The following is a 16,582-nucleotide window of genomic DNA, read 5'->3' on the forward strand; positions in this document are numbered from 1 at the left end:
ATATTTAATGTATTCTAAATATTTAGTATTCAATTACCAACATTTCCATTAAAATATATCTATCATCTCATGACACAAATATAAAACCGATGAATCAGTTTCTTTCCGGAATTGAATCCCATTATCTACAGAAACCTCGGCCAGCAATTAAAAATTGAGTAGAAAACAGGAGAGAAGCATTAATTGGATATTCATCGGAGATGAATCAAAGAAAAGCACCACATGAAACTCATCATATTGGTTTCCCTTCTCGACAATTAACATCACATCCTGTTAACCATTTCTAACCCATTTTATACCAACTAAAGTTCATTAAAAATTACGAGAGAAAGAGAAAAAGTCATCAAATAAGACCTAAAACAAGAAAATAATTGTACTTTTCAGTAAGGTTCACTCGGCTAGTATTTCTCTTGATTAAAACATTAAATTTACTAAAAAGTTGGTAGAAAAACTGTTAGGAGACTAAAGGCCAAGAAACCTATCAAAAACAACAGCAAGAACGGAAACGTGTGCACTAAGAAGGGCTTTTGAGAAGTTGTATAATCGTAGGTGTAAAATAATGAATTAAGGAGTCCTATTTTATCCGGTGGGGAAGAGAATTTCTTGATCAATGATCATGGACGAGCTATAATGTTATATTCTAAATTAGAGAAAATCATGAAAAAAATACAATTTCTAATCAGTACAGAATCAATCCTGAAACTAAAGGGCTTTCTTCACTTGAAAAAAGTTGGGACGATTCTTTTTAGCAGCTTCTACATCCTCGGGAGATGCCACTGCAACCACAACCCCTTTGTTCTTAACTGCTTCCATTGCATCCGTAAAATTTTTGAAGTCCTTCAAACTGGCAGAAATAAAAAACAGTATAATAAGAACAACAAATGGTTTCAAAGGTCAGAATTAAGTTCAGTACATAAGTCGTAGCACCAAGTTGGCCAGGTATACATGGAATTTATATGCAAAAAGTTCCATATTTTTTAATTCATTAGTACTTTTACAAGTGAATAACCGAATTCAAGGCCAACAATGAGGCATAACCTTGCAAAATATTTAAGAAATGTCTTAAATAAAGCAACGCATTTACGGAGACTAGTCTGTGGGGGCAGCAACGACACAGAAAATCAGCTGTGTTAAAATTTTCATTGATTCCAACTTCAGAAAAACGTGTTGGGATTGTTGCTCCCCACCACACAGTGAGATATATTGAGATCAGATACATTATTCTGCTTCAGCATTAGCCACAGATCAAATGATCACGTATTCGTAAAGAGTAAAGATAACATATTCACCTAGTAGATAATATTTCTTCACGTCTTATTTGTCTTTCTTCCTCTGTGATACCCAGCAAGTACCGCAACATACTGCAAATTAAATGAAAAGCAAGCACAGTTTGTAACTACAATAAGAGAGAAGAAAACAACAATTGCACATTTTAGACGCAACTACTAATAATTCAGCAAGTAATCTTTGCTTGGAGTGTATTTGTGTCTGGTCCAGTCTCTGTTGTTTGGTCATTGAGTGGCAAAAGAACCGATAAACATAGAAAACAGGCTTCGAAAGCATCAACTATCTCATAAACATACCTACTGTAACCTTTGGCATCCGGAAGTTGATAAGCATCTACATCCCCAATGGTTCCAATTATGGCTTTTGTCAAAGTGTCGTCATCTATTTGTAGTTTTCTTAAGAAGTCACCAGTTCCATCATATACATCAAGTGTCTTCAGCAAATTGGGATCACGATACGATAAGAAGGAGAACACTCCTAGAAGCAGAAAAAGGTAAGATTGCAGGGATGTTTTTTTAAAAGGAATTTAATTAGACTACAGAGACAGCGTAAATATTTTTTACATTTATATAATGGCAGATTGAAACAAAAGGTAAATTAGTTGACTCATACCTAAAATTGCTTCCTGTTGGCTGCTAGTATAAAAGTTGCACAGACTATATAAAAATTAAATTCTTTCAATAATTATTGCTAATGTTAAATATAGTTCAACTTGCCTGAGTGAGTATCAAAATCACAGAAGCCTCCGTAAGCTCCACCACTGACACGTACCCGATCCCACAACCATGTATTGCTAATATATTTGGAAATAACGTATGCACTCCCATTAAGCTGATAACCAACATCATAAATGTTGGCTGCTTTTCCCACATAATTAACCTATAGAAGAATCACCGTGATATGTTGATAAAAACAAAATAAAGATAACAGGGAAAAATGAAAAAAAGAAACTTCTGGATCAATTACACTCTGCGTGACAGAAATAAACATATGAATAGCGATAACAACATTATATTATATTACCTGAGTAGGAATCACAATAGCTTCATTTGTCAATGGAAGTCTAAAATTACGAGGAGTTGTTGCAATGGGAGAGCTAGTGGGAAGAAGATCAACAAATTTGCTCACAACTTTCTCTGCGTTTGCAAGGTTTTTCCTATCAGCAGTGACATTTACCAAGCAGCCTTGTTTGGTAAATATAGATTTTCGAATTTCCTCAAGAGAAGATGAGATATCAACCCAGTCTTGATCAACTCTCTTTTCAAGGGTTTGGAGGAATTCAAGGTAACTGGAAAGAATAATCAATAAATATATAGGTATACAACAGGAATTATACTCAGTATTGTTTCAATAATAAAAAGTAGAGTAAAAGAGACAATCATGAAATTTCAAACCTTTAACATATAATAGTAATGTCAAAGTTCTAAGGACTTTCTCTTTCAAAAATTTTAAATAATTCTTTTAGAAACTAGGGACAGATAAGATAAGATCCATCTAAATCTCAGTCTTATATATTTTTATCTTCCCCTTATCTACTACTTTGAATTCTACCTATCCTTCTCCTAAACTACATGGTATAGAGCACAACACTCTGATCCGGGAATCCACCCACCATGGCGAAAACAACAATGGCCAGACAATATAGGTCTGGGGAAACTAATAGAGTTCCAAACCCCAAAGCAGCTTCAAGCTGGAACATGAAGATAAGCCCATGATTGAAGAAAACCCTTGGCAGGCACAATGCAGGAAGCCTTAGCACACAAAGGAAACCTACTAGAAGCTCCATATGATGAGCATTTTAGATTATCTAATACAGACAATCAAGGGCAGAAAATACCCAAGTCACCATCTTTACAATGTTGACAGGTTATGATGATTCTGTATTACAATAGGTATTGAATATAGGAAGTAGTTGTATTGAAAAACTGCTATACAAGCCGTATCTATCTTTTTACCTCGGAATCTAGCTTGATCTTGGCTCTTCCCTATACTCATTGTATCAAAATTCTATTGATATAAATATGAGAACATATGAGGAGAGTGATCAAGAAATCTCAAGTCTTTGTATGAATAATCTCATTCCTAGATGAATTCTTTATATATCTTTATGTCAACAGCCTGATGTGGTGATGTGTGGTGCTACACTTAAATGTTGAGGTTTAGTTTATTTATGTATATGTATTTGCATGGGTTCATAGGTTAATCAGTATATGGATTGTCCTACTTAGAGGCACACTATCGAGATTTTAGTGGCTCTCTGACTTTTTCATTTTTCTGTGTCTTAATACTGTATTCCCTAAAGGCTGTCAGACCATGTAAACAGCACTATGTGTACCGAACGCATCGTGGTCCAAGTATGAGTCACAGATTGAAATCAATGGTAAATTAGTTGACTCATGAGGAATAACCTTAGATTTTAGCAGCAGAAGGCTGTCATCTTCTGTGATAGTTTTCAATGCAATTTGTTTGGCCAACAATCATCTTCACCACGAGCGAACCAAACATATTGACAATAGATATCACTTTATTTGCATTGAGAAGAGGATTAAAGAAGGTGGACTCAAAGGACAACTTGTTCATCAACCGTTTGGACTTGTTGAATGTTGATTGCTGGGAGAAATGCTAATGATAGAGACTCCAAGTCAATGCAGATTTTGTTAGGTGATACCCAGAACTTTCAGTATGTGATAGACCATCTGGAAGTGTAGATTGTTCAGCTAGGTAGACAATCCAATGGTAAGCAATAGTCTAACTTTGTTATGTTAGTTAGATTTTTGTTTTCAGTTCTAACTTACTTTCTACCCTTTTGTTGTCACCTACATATGGGTGCCTTCTATACAATAAACGAGCACTAAAACTCATTGTATTTTCTTGTTTATATACTAGACTTGTTTCGGCTCTACATTGTGTGGGTGCTTCTGTGTTTGTTTCTTTCTCATTGCTTGTTTGTTGGTTAACAAAGGGATTTAAGCTTCACTTTTTTTTACTTTATCCACCAAACCTCCATATAACTAATTCAAAATATCCTGGGATATCTTCTCAAAATTGGTAGAACACACACATTGATGGATCAGTAAAAGAGCTCTGAAGTCTTTCTTCTTAGATTCCCTGTATACTGCCCTCTATGCCTCCATAGCACCTTCCTCCACTTCTTGGAAGCTAAAGATGACACCCATCATCTAGATACACCATTGATTGAAGTTCTTGCCACCAAAAATTGAAAAGATAAAAAACCCACGAAAGAAATGGTTTCTCACACAGAAGAATGCCTATTGAATGAAAAAAACTGACAAAAGAAATTCTGAACGGATATACAGGATGCCTTAAAGGTTCATGACTGGCCAGCTGTCTTAGGATACAAAAACTCCAAAAAAAAAATAAGACTTGGAAACGGCTGATTTGCCTAGAGAAAAGGCAATATTGAGATGAAAATGGGGATTCACAATTAGGTATAAGGCAAAATGATAGATGGATCCATTGAAGGATATATAAAGCTTGGTTGGTTGTCAAGGGTTTTACTCAAACCAACGGAATTGACTATCATGTGAAATTTGAACATAAAGTTAAATATTATGAGAATTTTTATTTTTCAAAATTAAAATAATTTCTAGAATCACAGAATAGAATGAGACCATATCTCAACCTTATCTTTGGTTTTACTTTTCCCTTACCCACAAGTTTGATTAAGTTTGATCTGTAATCAAATTGGCAAGATAGTTTCCAACCAACTCTGCCCATTCTATCATCCTTCATCACTTCAATTAATCAATGAGATCATAATTGTGTTGTATTCTCCTAAACTACAATTAGTATTTAAATCCAATAAATAAAATAATATTACTTGTAGCATTTAATATGACAATAATGGATATAATAACAGAGAATTATTTATAAATGCACCCTTGCAGAAGGTCACAAGAGTATATAGATTTGCCAACCTTAGACCTCCCATCTTTTCTGACATCCAACCTGCTGCATTTAGTTTTGCATCCATCCTTGCAGCTGCAATTCCGTGACCACTTCCTCTTAACCGATTCTGACAATAGACGAAAGCAAAATATAGATAAGTCACTTTTTATGATTTTTGTGCTCCCTTTACATGAAACATTTCACTAATTACCTCCATTCTTGCTTTACTCTGGGAAACAAATTGTTTGAAACGCTGTTGGTCTGTAAATTGGACATCTTGAAGAACAGAATTAACCTAGAGCAGAAGCATTTAGGATTTACATGACCACAATTAAAAATTCTAGGCTAATATAGTTTGTTGAAATTTGAAACTTTTATATAAATAAAAGTACCAAGTCATAAAGGTCTTCAACACATCCAGCCATGGCTTTGCCTCGAACAACCATGTGACTACATGGATCTTCCTTGCCCCGCACCGATGATGTGAGTGGATAAACTGATATTCCTCCCGTTTTTCTCCCAATTAATTGGTTTAATTGGACAAAAGTTAGGTCCTTTGTTCCCATCTCCAACAATGATTGGCTGTCAAAAATAACATGAGAGTTACTGACAATAGAGCTTTATATTATTTATCTGTCAAAGTAGATGCTGTTGATTTTGATATACACATAATTATGAAGAGGAATTGAAGAATCAAACATCAAAAGGGGAGACAAATTAGCTATTTCGATGTAAGTCAAACACTTTAGTCTCTTAACTATCTAAACTTTCAATTAGTCCAAGACATTGTAAGAAGTCATTCTAGTCCTTTTCTGCCTCATTTTTTACTGGCTTCAAAGCCTAAAGGAATGACATTTTTGCAAAGTTAGGAACTAAGTTTGAATTGTCGTTTGAGGGGCTTCAAATGGATATTCCCACTTTCTCAAAGCACTGAACATAATAGTAACACAGGCTGACACTGGGGATACGTCAATTCACCTCAAGGGCAACTTTTTTTTTCCGAACAAGCACTAAATAATAATCAAGAAAAGTCATGGACTACAGACCAATTATCAGACTCTCACTGAGCAGCCCAGGAAGATTTAATGCAAAACAATAAGTTAGTAACATTATTATTTTAGGGTGACAATAATCAAACAATAAAACCATTATATAACATTTGTTACATAAAAATAATTACTGAAATTTATCTAGATAAAAAAAAAGTACTATATAAATTTTACTATGCTGTGGCATAAAAATACCATTACTATTTTTCTTTTTAAATATTTTAGTAATATAATAAAATGATATTGGTCAATTTACTGTTATGATACTCCAATAATTATAATAATAATAATAATAATAACAATAAAAGTTATAAAGTTAAAAATATTATATAAGAGAAAATAAAATCCAAAGAAGATATAGCAGAATTTAGCAGGAATACTGTTCATGCACAAACCAGTGTCCATACATGGATTTTGATAACTAAGCTCCAGACTGATGAAGCTTAATGATAATATAACTAGTCAACCAATTGAATATGGTTTCCAAGAAATAAATTAACTTCGCAAATAAATATTAGGAGCTATAGATGAATGGAAATAAAATGTAAAACAACTTGCAGAGGCTGTATAATTACCAAAACAGTGGCACTAATGGAAGAAGCTCTTGCTTCAATGAATTCATGTTGAATACTATTTCAGTGTAAAGAACATCATTGGTGAAAAGATCATGTTGCAAAACTTTTACACCATTGATATCCCCAACCTACATTAAGCAAGCAGGTTCTTGTGAATCTCTACAGATCATAAAGCAAACATATATATCTCATTGAAGGGAAGTAGTGATAAACCTCAGTGGGAATACGAATAGGTTCTTTAGGAATATCTTGTAGAGAAAGGCTAGGAACAGTTTTCAAAGCTTCCGGTGGGTCAGGGGTTTCCTGTTTAAGTTGAAGCTCACGTGTAGCACGGGTTAACTCTGCCAGATCTTCTGCTGTCATACTAGTTTTAACTTTCTGCAATATCTGTTTCTCAGTGGCTTCCTCACGAGCAGCTTTTTCAGGATCGGGCTGAAAAGGAATGACTGCCATCAATAAAGACCAACGTATATTGGATGAAAGATGGCTTTCACACTAACACATGTTTTTAAGCCTATGTAATAACGAACCTGCATTTCCACGGTAACTTTGTGTGGATTGTTCAAGATGAATTTCTCTATTAGAGGAGAAAAAACAGACTTAGAGCCCTCTTTTGATATTCTAGATTTTAGACCTTGAAGAGGCTTCTCATACTTCAATGGCTCAAAGGGATTCATATCATAAATCCATTTACCCTACAAATTAAAATCAAAACAGTTACAACAAAGAACTCAAATACATTGGATAGAATACCATGTATATGAATACACAACTAATTCTGCAGACTCATTACATTTATTCTGCACGATTCGAGGACATTGTTTCCTCTAAAATAAACAAAATCTATTATTCTGATTCTCAACAAGAACAATTACAAATCTTAATGGAAGAAGGATGTGCATTTTCAACCACAAAAAGATTTAGCATATCTTACCATGGACTGGAGCATAAGAGACAATCCACGAGGAAATGACCCAGTGTTGTTCTCTCTCAAAGAAAATTCAATTGTATTCATAGAAGCCTCAATTGCATCTGTATCAAAACCTTCCTCTGCCAATTTTTTAAGTGTACTTGTGACCAGTTCTTCTACTCTATGAATATCATCTTCAGAAACACCCTTCATTCCAATGCTAAATTGAGGCTGGAGTAGTTCATCTTCAACCCCACCACCAACAATGGCATCGCCCAGTCCACTTTCTAGCAAAATTTTCCTCAGTGGTGAAGCAGGAGTGCCCAACAGAAGGTGATTCAGAAATCCTATTGTCAGCTCAGTTTCCAGGTCCAAGGGCTTATCAGAGAGCAACCAGTTAAGACAGACCATGTGCTTCTTCTTTAAATCACCCTCTTCACCAGCAGGATATGTCTCAACAATCCGGACTGGCTTTGAAAATAGTGTCTGCGGTTCAACCCTTGATTCTTCAGAGGCCAAACTAGAGTCAAATAAGTCTAAATATTCTGGGCAACAGAGAATAGGAAGAAGTAAGTGACTTATTGCTATGAATCAGAACCCAGTATAATTAGATCATAAACAGAAAAACAAGGAAACATTTTAGTTACCAGCAAAATAACAGTGTATAGAACGCAGTGTTAAAAATAGAGAAATATAAAAAGTAAAACCTATAATCCAAAGAAAGATATGTCTGTAATTATTCTGGAAGCTCTTGGAGAGAAAATAATAGAATCTTCCAAGGGGAAATCAATACAAACTCATGCACAATGAGGTAACAACTAGTATGAGAACTGTTAGATGATATAATATTGTGTTTAATAGTTGGGCTCAGCCCATTATGTATTTCTGGAATTTGGCCCATTATCAATATAAATAAACTGTCCTTTGTGTAGGGTTTACACAAGGGAGATTAATCCTAAAACCCTATTTCATCTTATTTTACATGGTATCTAGAGCTTAGGTTAGTTTACTACAGCCACCGTCCCGCCGCCGCTCATTGCCGCCGCTTCTGTCGTCGTCACCGTCGCCGCCGCCGCCGCCGCCGTCGCCGGAGCTGCAGTTTCGACCGACGACCAGACGGTTTTGTTCGTCTCGGCCAGGCGACTCCAACGCCGCAGAGATCGCCGCCATCGGAGCTCTCACGCGCCTCCACGCGCCGCCGCAAGCTCCGGCAGCCGCCACCTCTCCGCCGCGCGTGACGGCGCGTCGCCGGTCGTTTTCTGCGCCGATCAACTTCGCCTGAATCGCCTTCTTGAGCTCTTTCTGAATCTGTGGTTGTTGTTTCAATCGGAGCACCTTGAATTTTTAGGGTTTCTCCCTCTATGGCTTCTTCCGCTGCCAATTCGAGTGTGTCATCTTCAAGCACTCCGCTGTCTGAACCCTCTGTTTATACCAACTACGTCAATGTGCATTTATCCATTGACAAGTTGGATGGCACAAATTACGCGACATGGGCATCCGATATCAAACTTTGGCTCAAGAGTCAAGGATATGAAGATCATCTCACCCAGAGTGTAACTACAGTTGCTGCAGATGAAGTTTCCCGCTGGACGAAAATTGATGCCCAATTATGCATCGTCATTAAGTCCACCATTAACTCTTCGCTGAAACAAATGTTTCGTTCATATGAAACATGTTCAGACGTTTGGGCACAGGCCAAGTTGTTATACACCAATGACACTCAACGTCTTTATGGTGTTTGTCAGGATCTTTTCAAAGTTGTTGCTCCGCAGAGTCCTGGACCCATGGCTGAATATTTGGGCAAAATTCATGCCCTTCTGCATGAGTTTAATGAGTTATTGCCTCCGGCCTCCACTCCAGCTGAAGAACTTGAGCAACGGTCAAAGTTCTTTATGTTATTGGCATTACATGGTCTTTCTGATGAATATTCCCATGTTCACGACCAGATTTTGGGGTCTCCTGTTGTGCCCAACTTCACTGCTACTAGTTCTGCCCTTTTACGTGTGCCAAGAAAACAAATCATTGATACATCTACTTGTGCTGATGATTCCTCAGTCTTGGTCTCTCAGCGGGATGATCGCAATCGTTCTCGCAAGCCGGGAAAGGGACGACCCAAGTGTGACCATTGTGGCAAATTAGGCCACAAGATTGACAAATGTTATGCTCTACATGGACGTCCTCCTCGGTCTGCTGCAGTAGTTCACTCTGATCCTCCTCCCCGATCAGCGACTGTGGATCCTGCTTCATCTGATACCGCAGGGCACCCTGCCATTTTCAACGACTTTCTCAAATGGTATGAGGAACGTCAAAGTTCTAGTTCCACTACATCTGCCTCTGTTGCACGCACAGGTACATCATTCGTTGGCCTGACTCACTCTGATTCTCTTGGTCCTTGGGTTCTTGACTCAGGCGCCACAGACCATATTACTGGTAACAAATCTTTGTTTTCTTCTTTGTCTTGTCCGGATCATTTACCCTCAGTTACAATGGCTGATGGGTCTAGAGTCTCATCTCATGGTGTTGGTACTGTTAATATTTTTCCATCCATATCCATTGATCATGTTCTTTATGTTCCTGGGTCTCCATTCAATTTATTATCTGTCAGTCGACTAACTCGTTCTCTTGATTGTATTATTTCCTTTACCAAAGATTCTGTTTGTTTACAGGACCGGAGTTCGAGACACATGATTGGCACCGGATGTGAGTCTCATGGTCTGTATCATCTTCGTCCTCCTTCACATGTTGGCGCGGCTATGGAATCACCATCCCTTCTTCATGCACAATTTGGTCATCCCAGCCTTGCCAAACTGCAACAACTTGTCCCCAGCTTGTCCAAGTTATCTAGTTTGTCGTGTGAGTCTTGTCAATTAGGAAAGCATAGTCGTAGTTCGTTTCCTTGTAGTGTCTCACAACGAGCTTTGTCCCCTTTTGCATTAGTTCATTCGGACATTTGGGGACCTAGTCGTGTTAAGTCTACTTTAGGTTTTCAATATTTTGTTACTTTTATTGATGATTATTCAAGATGTACTTGGTTATATTTAATGAAAAATCGTTCTGAGTTGTTCTCTATTTTTCAATCATTCTTTCATGAAATTAAAACACAGTTTGGGGTTTCTATTCGAAATTTGCGGAGTGATAATGGTCGTGAATATCTCTCTCAATCCTTCAAACATTTTATGGCTTCTCAGGGCATTCTTCATCAAACATCATGCGCTTATACACCCCAACAAAATGGAGTGGCTGAGCGCAAGAATAGGCACCTTATTGAAACAACTCGCACTCTTTTAATTCATGGTGCAGTTCCTTCACATTTTTGGGGTGATGCGGTTCTTACTGCTTGTTATCTTATTAATCGCATGCCTTCTTCAGTCTTGCATAACCAAGTTCCTCATTCTATTTTATTTCCTCACGACCCTCTTCACCCTTTACCTCTTAAAGTCTTTGGGTCCACATGTTTTGTTCATGATTTTAGTCCTGGCTTGGATAAGTTGTCTCCGAGAGCCCACAAATGTGTCTTCTTAGGATTCCCCCGCTCACAAAAAGGGTATAAGTGTTTCTCTCCTTCCCTCAATCGTCATTTTATCTCCGCTGATGTCACCTTTGACGAGTCTTCTTTTTACTTCACACACCCCTCTTCTCGTTGTGAGCCACCATCTACTACTATAGATATCCCTGTTGTGTGTGATCCTCCTAGTGTGCCCACTTCCAGTGCCACCTCGGATTCTCCTCAGCCACCTCCGAGTGTACCTATTGCGGATAGACCACCTCTTCAGGTTTATAGCAGAAGACATCGTTGCCAACCACCAACTCATGACTCACATCAAGTGCCGAGTTATTTGTCTCCTCCGGTTCCAACAACTGAGTCTGATCTTCCCATTGCCCTTCGTAAAGGTATGCGTTCTACCCGTAATCATTCTCCTCATTATGCTGCTTTGAGTTATCATAGAATCTCTCCATCTTTCTATACATGCCTTTCGTCTATTTCCTCTTTGTCAATTCCAAAATCTTTAGGTGATGCATTAGCCCACCCTGGTTGGCGTCAGGCCATGCTTGATGAATTGAGTGCTCTCAGGCATAGTGGAACATGGGATCTTGTTCAATTACCATCCGGGAAATCTGTTGTTGGTTGCAGGTGGGTCTATGCTATCAAAGTTGGCCCTGATGGCACTGTTGACCGTCTCAAAGCTCGCCTTGTTGCCAAAGGTTACACACAGATCTTTGGTTTGGATTATGGTGATACTTTTTCTCCAGTGGCCAAGATGGCATCTGTTCGCTTATTCATTGCCATGGCTGCTCTTCGCCAATGGCCTCTTCACCAATTTGATGTCAAAAATGCATTCCTCAATGGCGATTTGAATGAAGAAATTTATATGGAGCAACCTCCGGGTTTTGTTGCTCAGGGGGAGTCTTCTGGATTGGTTTGTCGTCTTCACAAATCTTTATATGGCCTAAAGCAGTCTCCTCGGGCCTGGTTTGGAAAATTCAGTAGTGTTGTTCAACAATTTGGCATGTCTCGCAGTGAAGTGGATCATTCAGTTTTTTATCGTCACTCCAGTGCTGGATGTATCTACTTAATAGTGTATGTTGATGACATTGTTCTCACAGGAAGCGACAACCTTGGCATCTCCCTCTTAAAGCAACATCTTTGTCGTCATTTTCAGACCAAAGATCTTGGAAAACTCAGGTATTTCTTGGGTATTGAAGTAGCACAATCCAATAGTGGTATTGTCATATCTCAGAGGAAATATGCATTGGATATTCTGGAGGAAACTGGATTAATGAATTCTAAAGCAGTAGAAACACCCATGGATCCTAATATTAAACTTCTACCTAAACAGGGGGAGCCTTTCTCAGATCCTGAACAGTACAGACGGTTAGTTGGAAAGTTGAATTATCTTACTGTTACTCGTCCTGATATTTCCTTTGCTGTTAGCGTGGTGAGTCAATTCCTTAATTCCCCATGTGAAGAACATTGGAATGCAGTTATTCGCATATTAAAGTATATCAAAAGCTCTCCTGGAAAAGGTTTACTATATGATTCCAACTCTGATACAAAAGTTGTATGTTATTCAGATGCTGACTGGGCAGGATCTCCTTCCGACAGAAGATCTACTTCCGGATATTGTGTCTCAATTGGTGGTAATTTGATCTCTTGGAAGAGCAAGAAACAAAGTGTTGTGGCAAGATCTAGTGCAGAAGCAGAATATAGAGCTATGGCTTTAGCCACATGTGAACTTGTTTGGCTTAAGCAATTGCTTCAAGAATTGCAATTTGGAGATGTCACTCAAATGACACTCATATGTGACAATCAGGCTGCTCTTCATATTAGCTCTAATCCTGTCTTTCATGAGAGGACCAAACACATTGAAATTGACTGTCACTTCATTCGAGAAAAAATCCTATCCGGGGACATCAAGACCGAGTTTGTCAATTCAAGTGATCAATTAGCAGATATTTTCACTAAGTCTCTTCGAGGACCTAGAATTGATTATCTTTGTAACAAGCTTGGTACATACGATTTGTATGCACCAGCTTGAGGGGGAGTGTTAGATGATATAATATTGTGTTTAATAGTTGGGCTCAGCCCATTATGTATTTCTGGGATTTGGCCCATTATCAATATAAATAAACTGTCCTTTGTGTAGGGTTTACACAAGGGAGATTAATCCTAAAACCCTATTTCATCTTATTTTACAAGAACATTCCTATTGAGATAGAATAGCATCAAGGCCCAACCTTAAACCTTTCTGGTTTAATCTAGTATAGGAGGTGCTTATCACGGACATACAAGATGATCCCCAATTCTATTCTTTGTCAGGTGTTATAGTTTTTGATTGAAGTATTAGGAGAAGCAATTTACTCTAAACTTGAACTTCAGGGACAAATTTTGGAAACAAATGGTTTTTGTTGACATTGGAATAAAATAAAGTATATGCATTGTGAATGGAAAAATATGTCATACAACAGGTTTCCTTTTAGAATTAATATCTGCGATAATATTATAAAGTGGTAAAGAAATTGATGACATGTTTTACAAGATAAAAGTGGAATGGTTAAAATAGAGAAAGACACGGGTAATTTGCTATCGCAAAGTACCTACCAACTCAAGGAAAGTTTTATTGTACTACTGTAAGTCGGATTATACTTTATGGCTTCTGCTTTTGTAATGTAATTTTAGAAGAGATAACAATATGTTTAATCTGATTTGCTTTGCTAAAAGAGTTCAATCAAGGTCATCCAAAAATATCCTTGCATTGTCATAGCAAGGAGTAAATGTATTTGGAGTTTGGACTAAGAGTTAGACCACATACTTCATTTATTCTAATCAGGAGTCAGTACTTGGATTTGCCAGAGCATTACAACAATGCAACTCTTCTCAATTTTCAGTAAGTATATTTAAGGAGCAAGTTAAATTAAATCTTATTACCACTTAGGATTCGGAGCCGCTCATTTGGATCATCATTTCCATAAAACCATATGCGTGAATTACTAGGATGATAATACTTGCGGTGAAATTCCTGCCAGTTAAGTTCAAAATGAAAGGGGTCTCAAATTAAGAAAATCAAATATTCGCAGCAGCTAATAAGATCCACAGTAGACTGTATGGAAGTAAACCGGTCACCAATGTGAGAATGCAAATGAAAATGTATACTTTTCCCATCAAGCTGCATAAATCAAACACTGTTGGTGGCTACAAACAACTAAAAGCCAACAAAAAACTTGTACATATTAGTGCAACAAGTATTTAACAGGATTCTCAAGACAAACCTTAAATTCTTCAAATGTTAACTTGGGAATAACTCTAGGATCACCTCCACTGTCAACACCATAGGTAGTGTCTGGGAAAAGAGCCTGATATATAATGAAATCAACAAAATTATCAAGAAATTTCACAAAATTCCTCATAATTGATACTTGTAACATAAAATTGAAACTAGAAAATTCAATAAATTTAGAAAATGTGGTATGCTTTCATGTCCAGAGAAAGCAGCTTACAAATTGCAACGATGAATATCAACATAATTTAAAACCCGATGCTGACAACAAAGGGATATTCATCTAAAGACTATTACAAGTGCTCAATTGTTTCATTCGAAAATGTGGAAAGAAAAAAAGTATAGGAAAAGAGGAAAGTTCAGTTCAAAATACAGAATATAAGAGGATAAGGAAAGGGCGGGCCATTAAAAAACTAGCCTGCTGAGAAGCACGCCCAAGTATATTATCTGGTTGAGAGTATACACCCTTCATCTCATTAAACACAACACCTGAAAACAAATAGGACATCTTTAGAAACTATTGAAATGCATAAGAGTCCAAAAGTAGAGGTAGGACAAATGGTGCGCAGAAGGATAAAGAGATTAATAATGTTTCACGAAACCTTTATAAGTGATATCTTCGGAAGGATCGTTGAGCTCAAAGTGCCAGCCCTCCTGTTGAAAAATCTGAAAGTCCTCGACACATCTCGGAAAGAATACGGCATCGAGGTAGACGTCAACCAAGTTATAGAAATCCTGTTTAGGAAGATGGAAGATTTCACAGTTATAGATGAGCTGTACGTAGTGTGAAGCCAAACAATCATTGGATCGAAGAATGAGGCGAAAGAAGTTAATTTAAGTGACCTTTGAATTTGTGGAAGCAACTGGGTAACATGTCCTATCGGGATACGTGAATGCATTAAGGAAAGTGTTCAAGCTTCCTTTCAATAATTCAACAAATGGTTCTTTCAAAGGGTATTTCCGCGAGCCGCATAAGACGCTATGCTCCAAGATGTGAGGGATACCAGTGGAGTCTTTGCTGGGGAAAAGAAGCATGTAAAGAGAAGAAGAATGAGTAGATTGAAATGGTAAAGAAATATTTGAAGCTACTGAAAGATAATGGTAAAGCGGAGTTAGGAGTTACGGAGGAGTGCGGAAAACAATCCCAAACACTTTATTCTCATCGTCATTGGAAACAGACATGACTTGAGCCCCAGTCTTGATATGCCTGAAAAGCACCGCTTTAGATTTGCATTCAGGAATGAATTCCTCGGAGACTTTCTGAAAGCCCAATTCAAGGGCAACTTCATCGTTAACCTGAGGAAAGGCTACACAGACGCGATGGAATTTATGAGACAGAAAATCCAAATGATGAAATGGATGGAAAGATAGAGATAGACGGATACCTGGAGAAGGAGAAGGAGACGGAGAAAGAACAGCTCGAGGGGAGAAGGAAGAGAAGCGGTTGGAGGAGGTTCGGAAGTGAGGGGGCGAGGAAGAAGACGGAAGCAATCTGGAGGGGCGGCGGCGGAGAAATGAAGAAGGCCTCGAAAAGGTTGGGAAAGAGGGAATGGAGAAACGGCGACAGGCGTGAGAATGAGAGTGTAAGTACGTTCTGCACAAAACCGAAGAGCACGGCAGACAGCGAACCAGTGCCGCCCTTTCCATCACTGCTTAGCTTCTCTTTTCTTTTCTTCCACGTATCAAACAACACAATCCCCAACCCCTACCCTTCTTCCGTCTAATATATCATCTTCTATAATCTTTGCTTCTTCAAACTTCCAAAACAATTATCTTTTCTTATAAAATAAATAATTATATATTTAAATAAATCCCTTTTGGTATTGTAGTGTTACTTTACTTTTAAAATAATTATAAAATAAAACGTGTGATTTCCAAATTATCTGTTGGAAAAAAAAATCACAAGAAAAGTTTTATTTTTTAACACGTCTCTTTAAAAACAAAACGAATCGACATGGGGAACAAAGAGTATCCACACTTCCTCCTGTATACCACATATATCACACTCTCAATGACTATATTTTTGTCTCAAACTAAGAAAATGTCTCTTAAGAAACAACTACAAATTTTAGTTTT

The 16,582-nt window shown here is 37.6% G+C and overlaps 1 protein-coding gene across 1 annotated transcript; it reads right to left on the bottom strand.

The window, feature by feature from the left end:
- Nucleotides 1-508: 508 nt before the first annotated feature.
- LOC114173433 (presequence protease 1, chloroplastic/mitochondrial-like) lies at nucleotides 509-16,232 on the bottom strand. Its single transcript, XM_028057835.1, has 19 exons — nucleotides 15,892-16,232; nucleotides 15,630-15,813; nucleotides 15,350-15,524; nucleotides 15,109-15,241; nucleotides 14,925-14,995; nucleotides 14,499-14,582; nucleotides 14,158-14,248; nucleotides 7,755-8,275; nucleotides 7,351-7,515; nucleotides 7,034-7,252; nucleotides 6,821-6,948; nucleotides 5,589-5,778; nucleotides 5,408-5,491; nucleotides 5,226-5,323; nucleotides 2,311-2,575; nucleotides 2,004-2,166; nucleotides 1,584-1,764; nucleotides 1,290-1,361; nucleotides 509-844 (listed from the first exon to the last, which is right to left on the bottom strand). Exons 1-19 carry the CDS (start codon nucleotides 16,151-16,153, stop codon nucleotides 703-705), a joined length of 3,228 nt encoding a protein of 1,075 aa, XP_027913636.1. The 5' UTR covers nucleotides 16,154-16,232; the 3' UTR covers nucleotides 509-702.
- Between the last annotated feature and the right edge of the window lie 350 nt (nucleotides 16,233-16,582).

The sequence above is a fragment of the Vigna unguiculata genome, chromosome 2 (assembly GCF_004118075.2).
Source record: "Vigna unguiculata cultivar IT97K-499-35 chromosome 2, ASM411807v1, whole genome shotgun sequence".
Taxonomy (NCBI): domain Eukaryota; kingdom Viridiplantae; phylum Streptophyta; class Magnoliopsida; order Fabales; family Fabaceae; genus Vigna; species Vigna unguiculata.

Excerpts from the sequence above, each read along its gene's own strand:
- LOC114173433 (XM_028057835.1), bottom strand. The coding sequence starts at position 16,153 with ATGGAAAGGGCGGCACTGGTTCGCTGTCTGCCGTGCTCTTCGGTTTTG. Across the intron at positions 14,583-14,924 it reads TTGGGCGTGCTTCTCAGCAG|GCTCTTTTCCCAGACACTAC; the intron begins GCTAGTTTTTTA and ends ATTATATATCAG. Across the intron at positions 845-1,289 it reads GAAGAAATATTATCTACTAG|TTTGAAGGACTTCAAAAATT; the intron begins GTGAATATGTTA and ends TATTTCTGCCAG.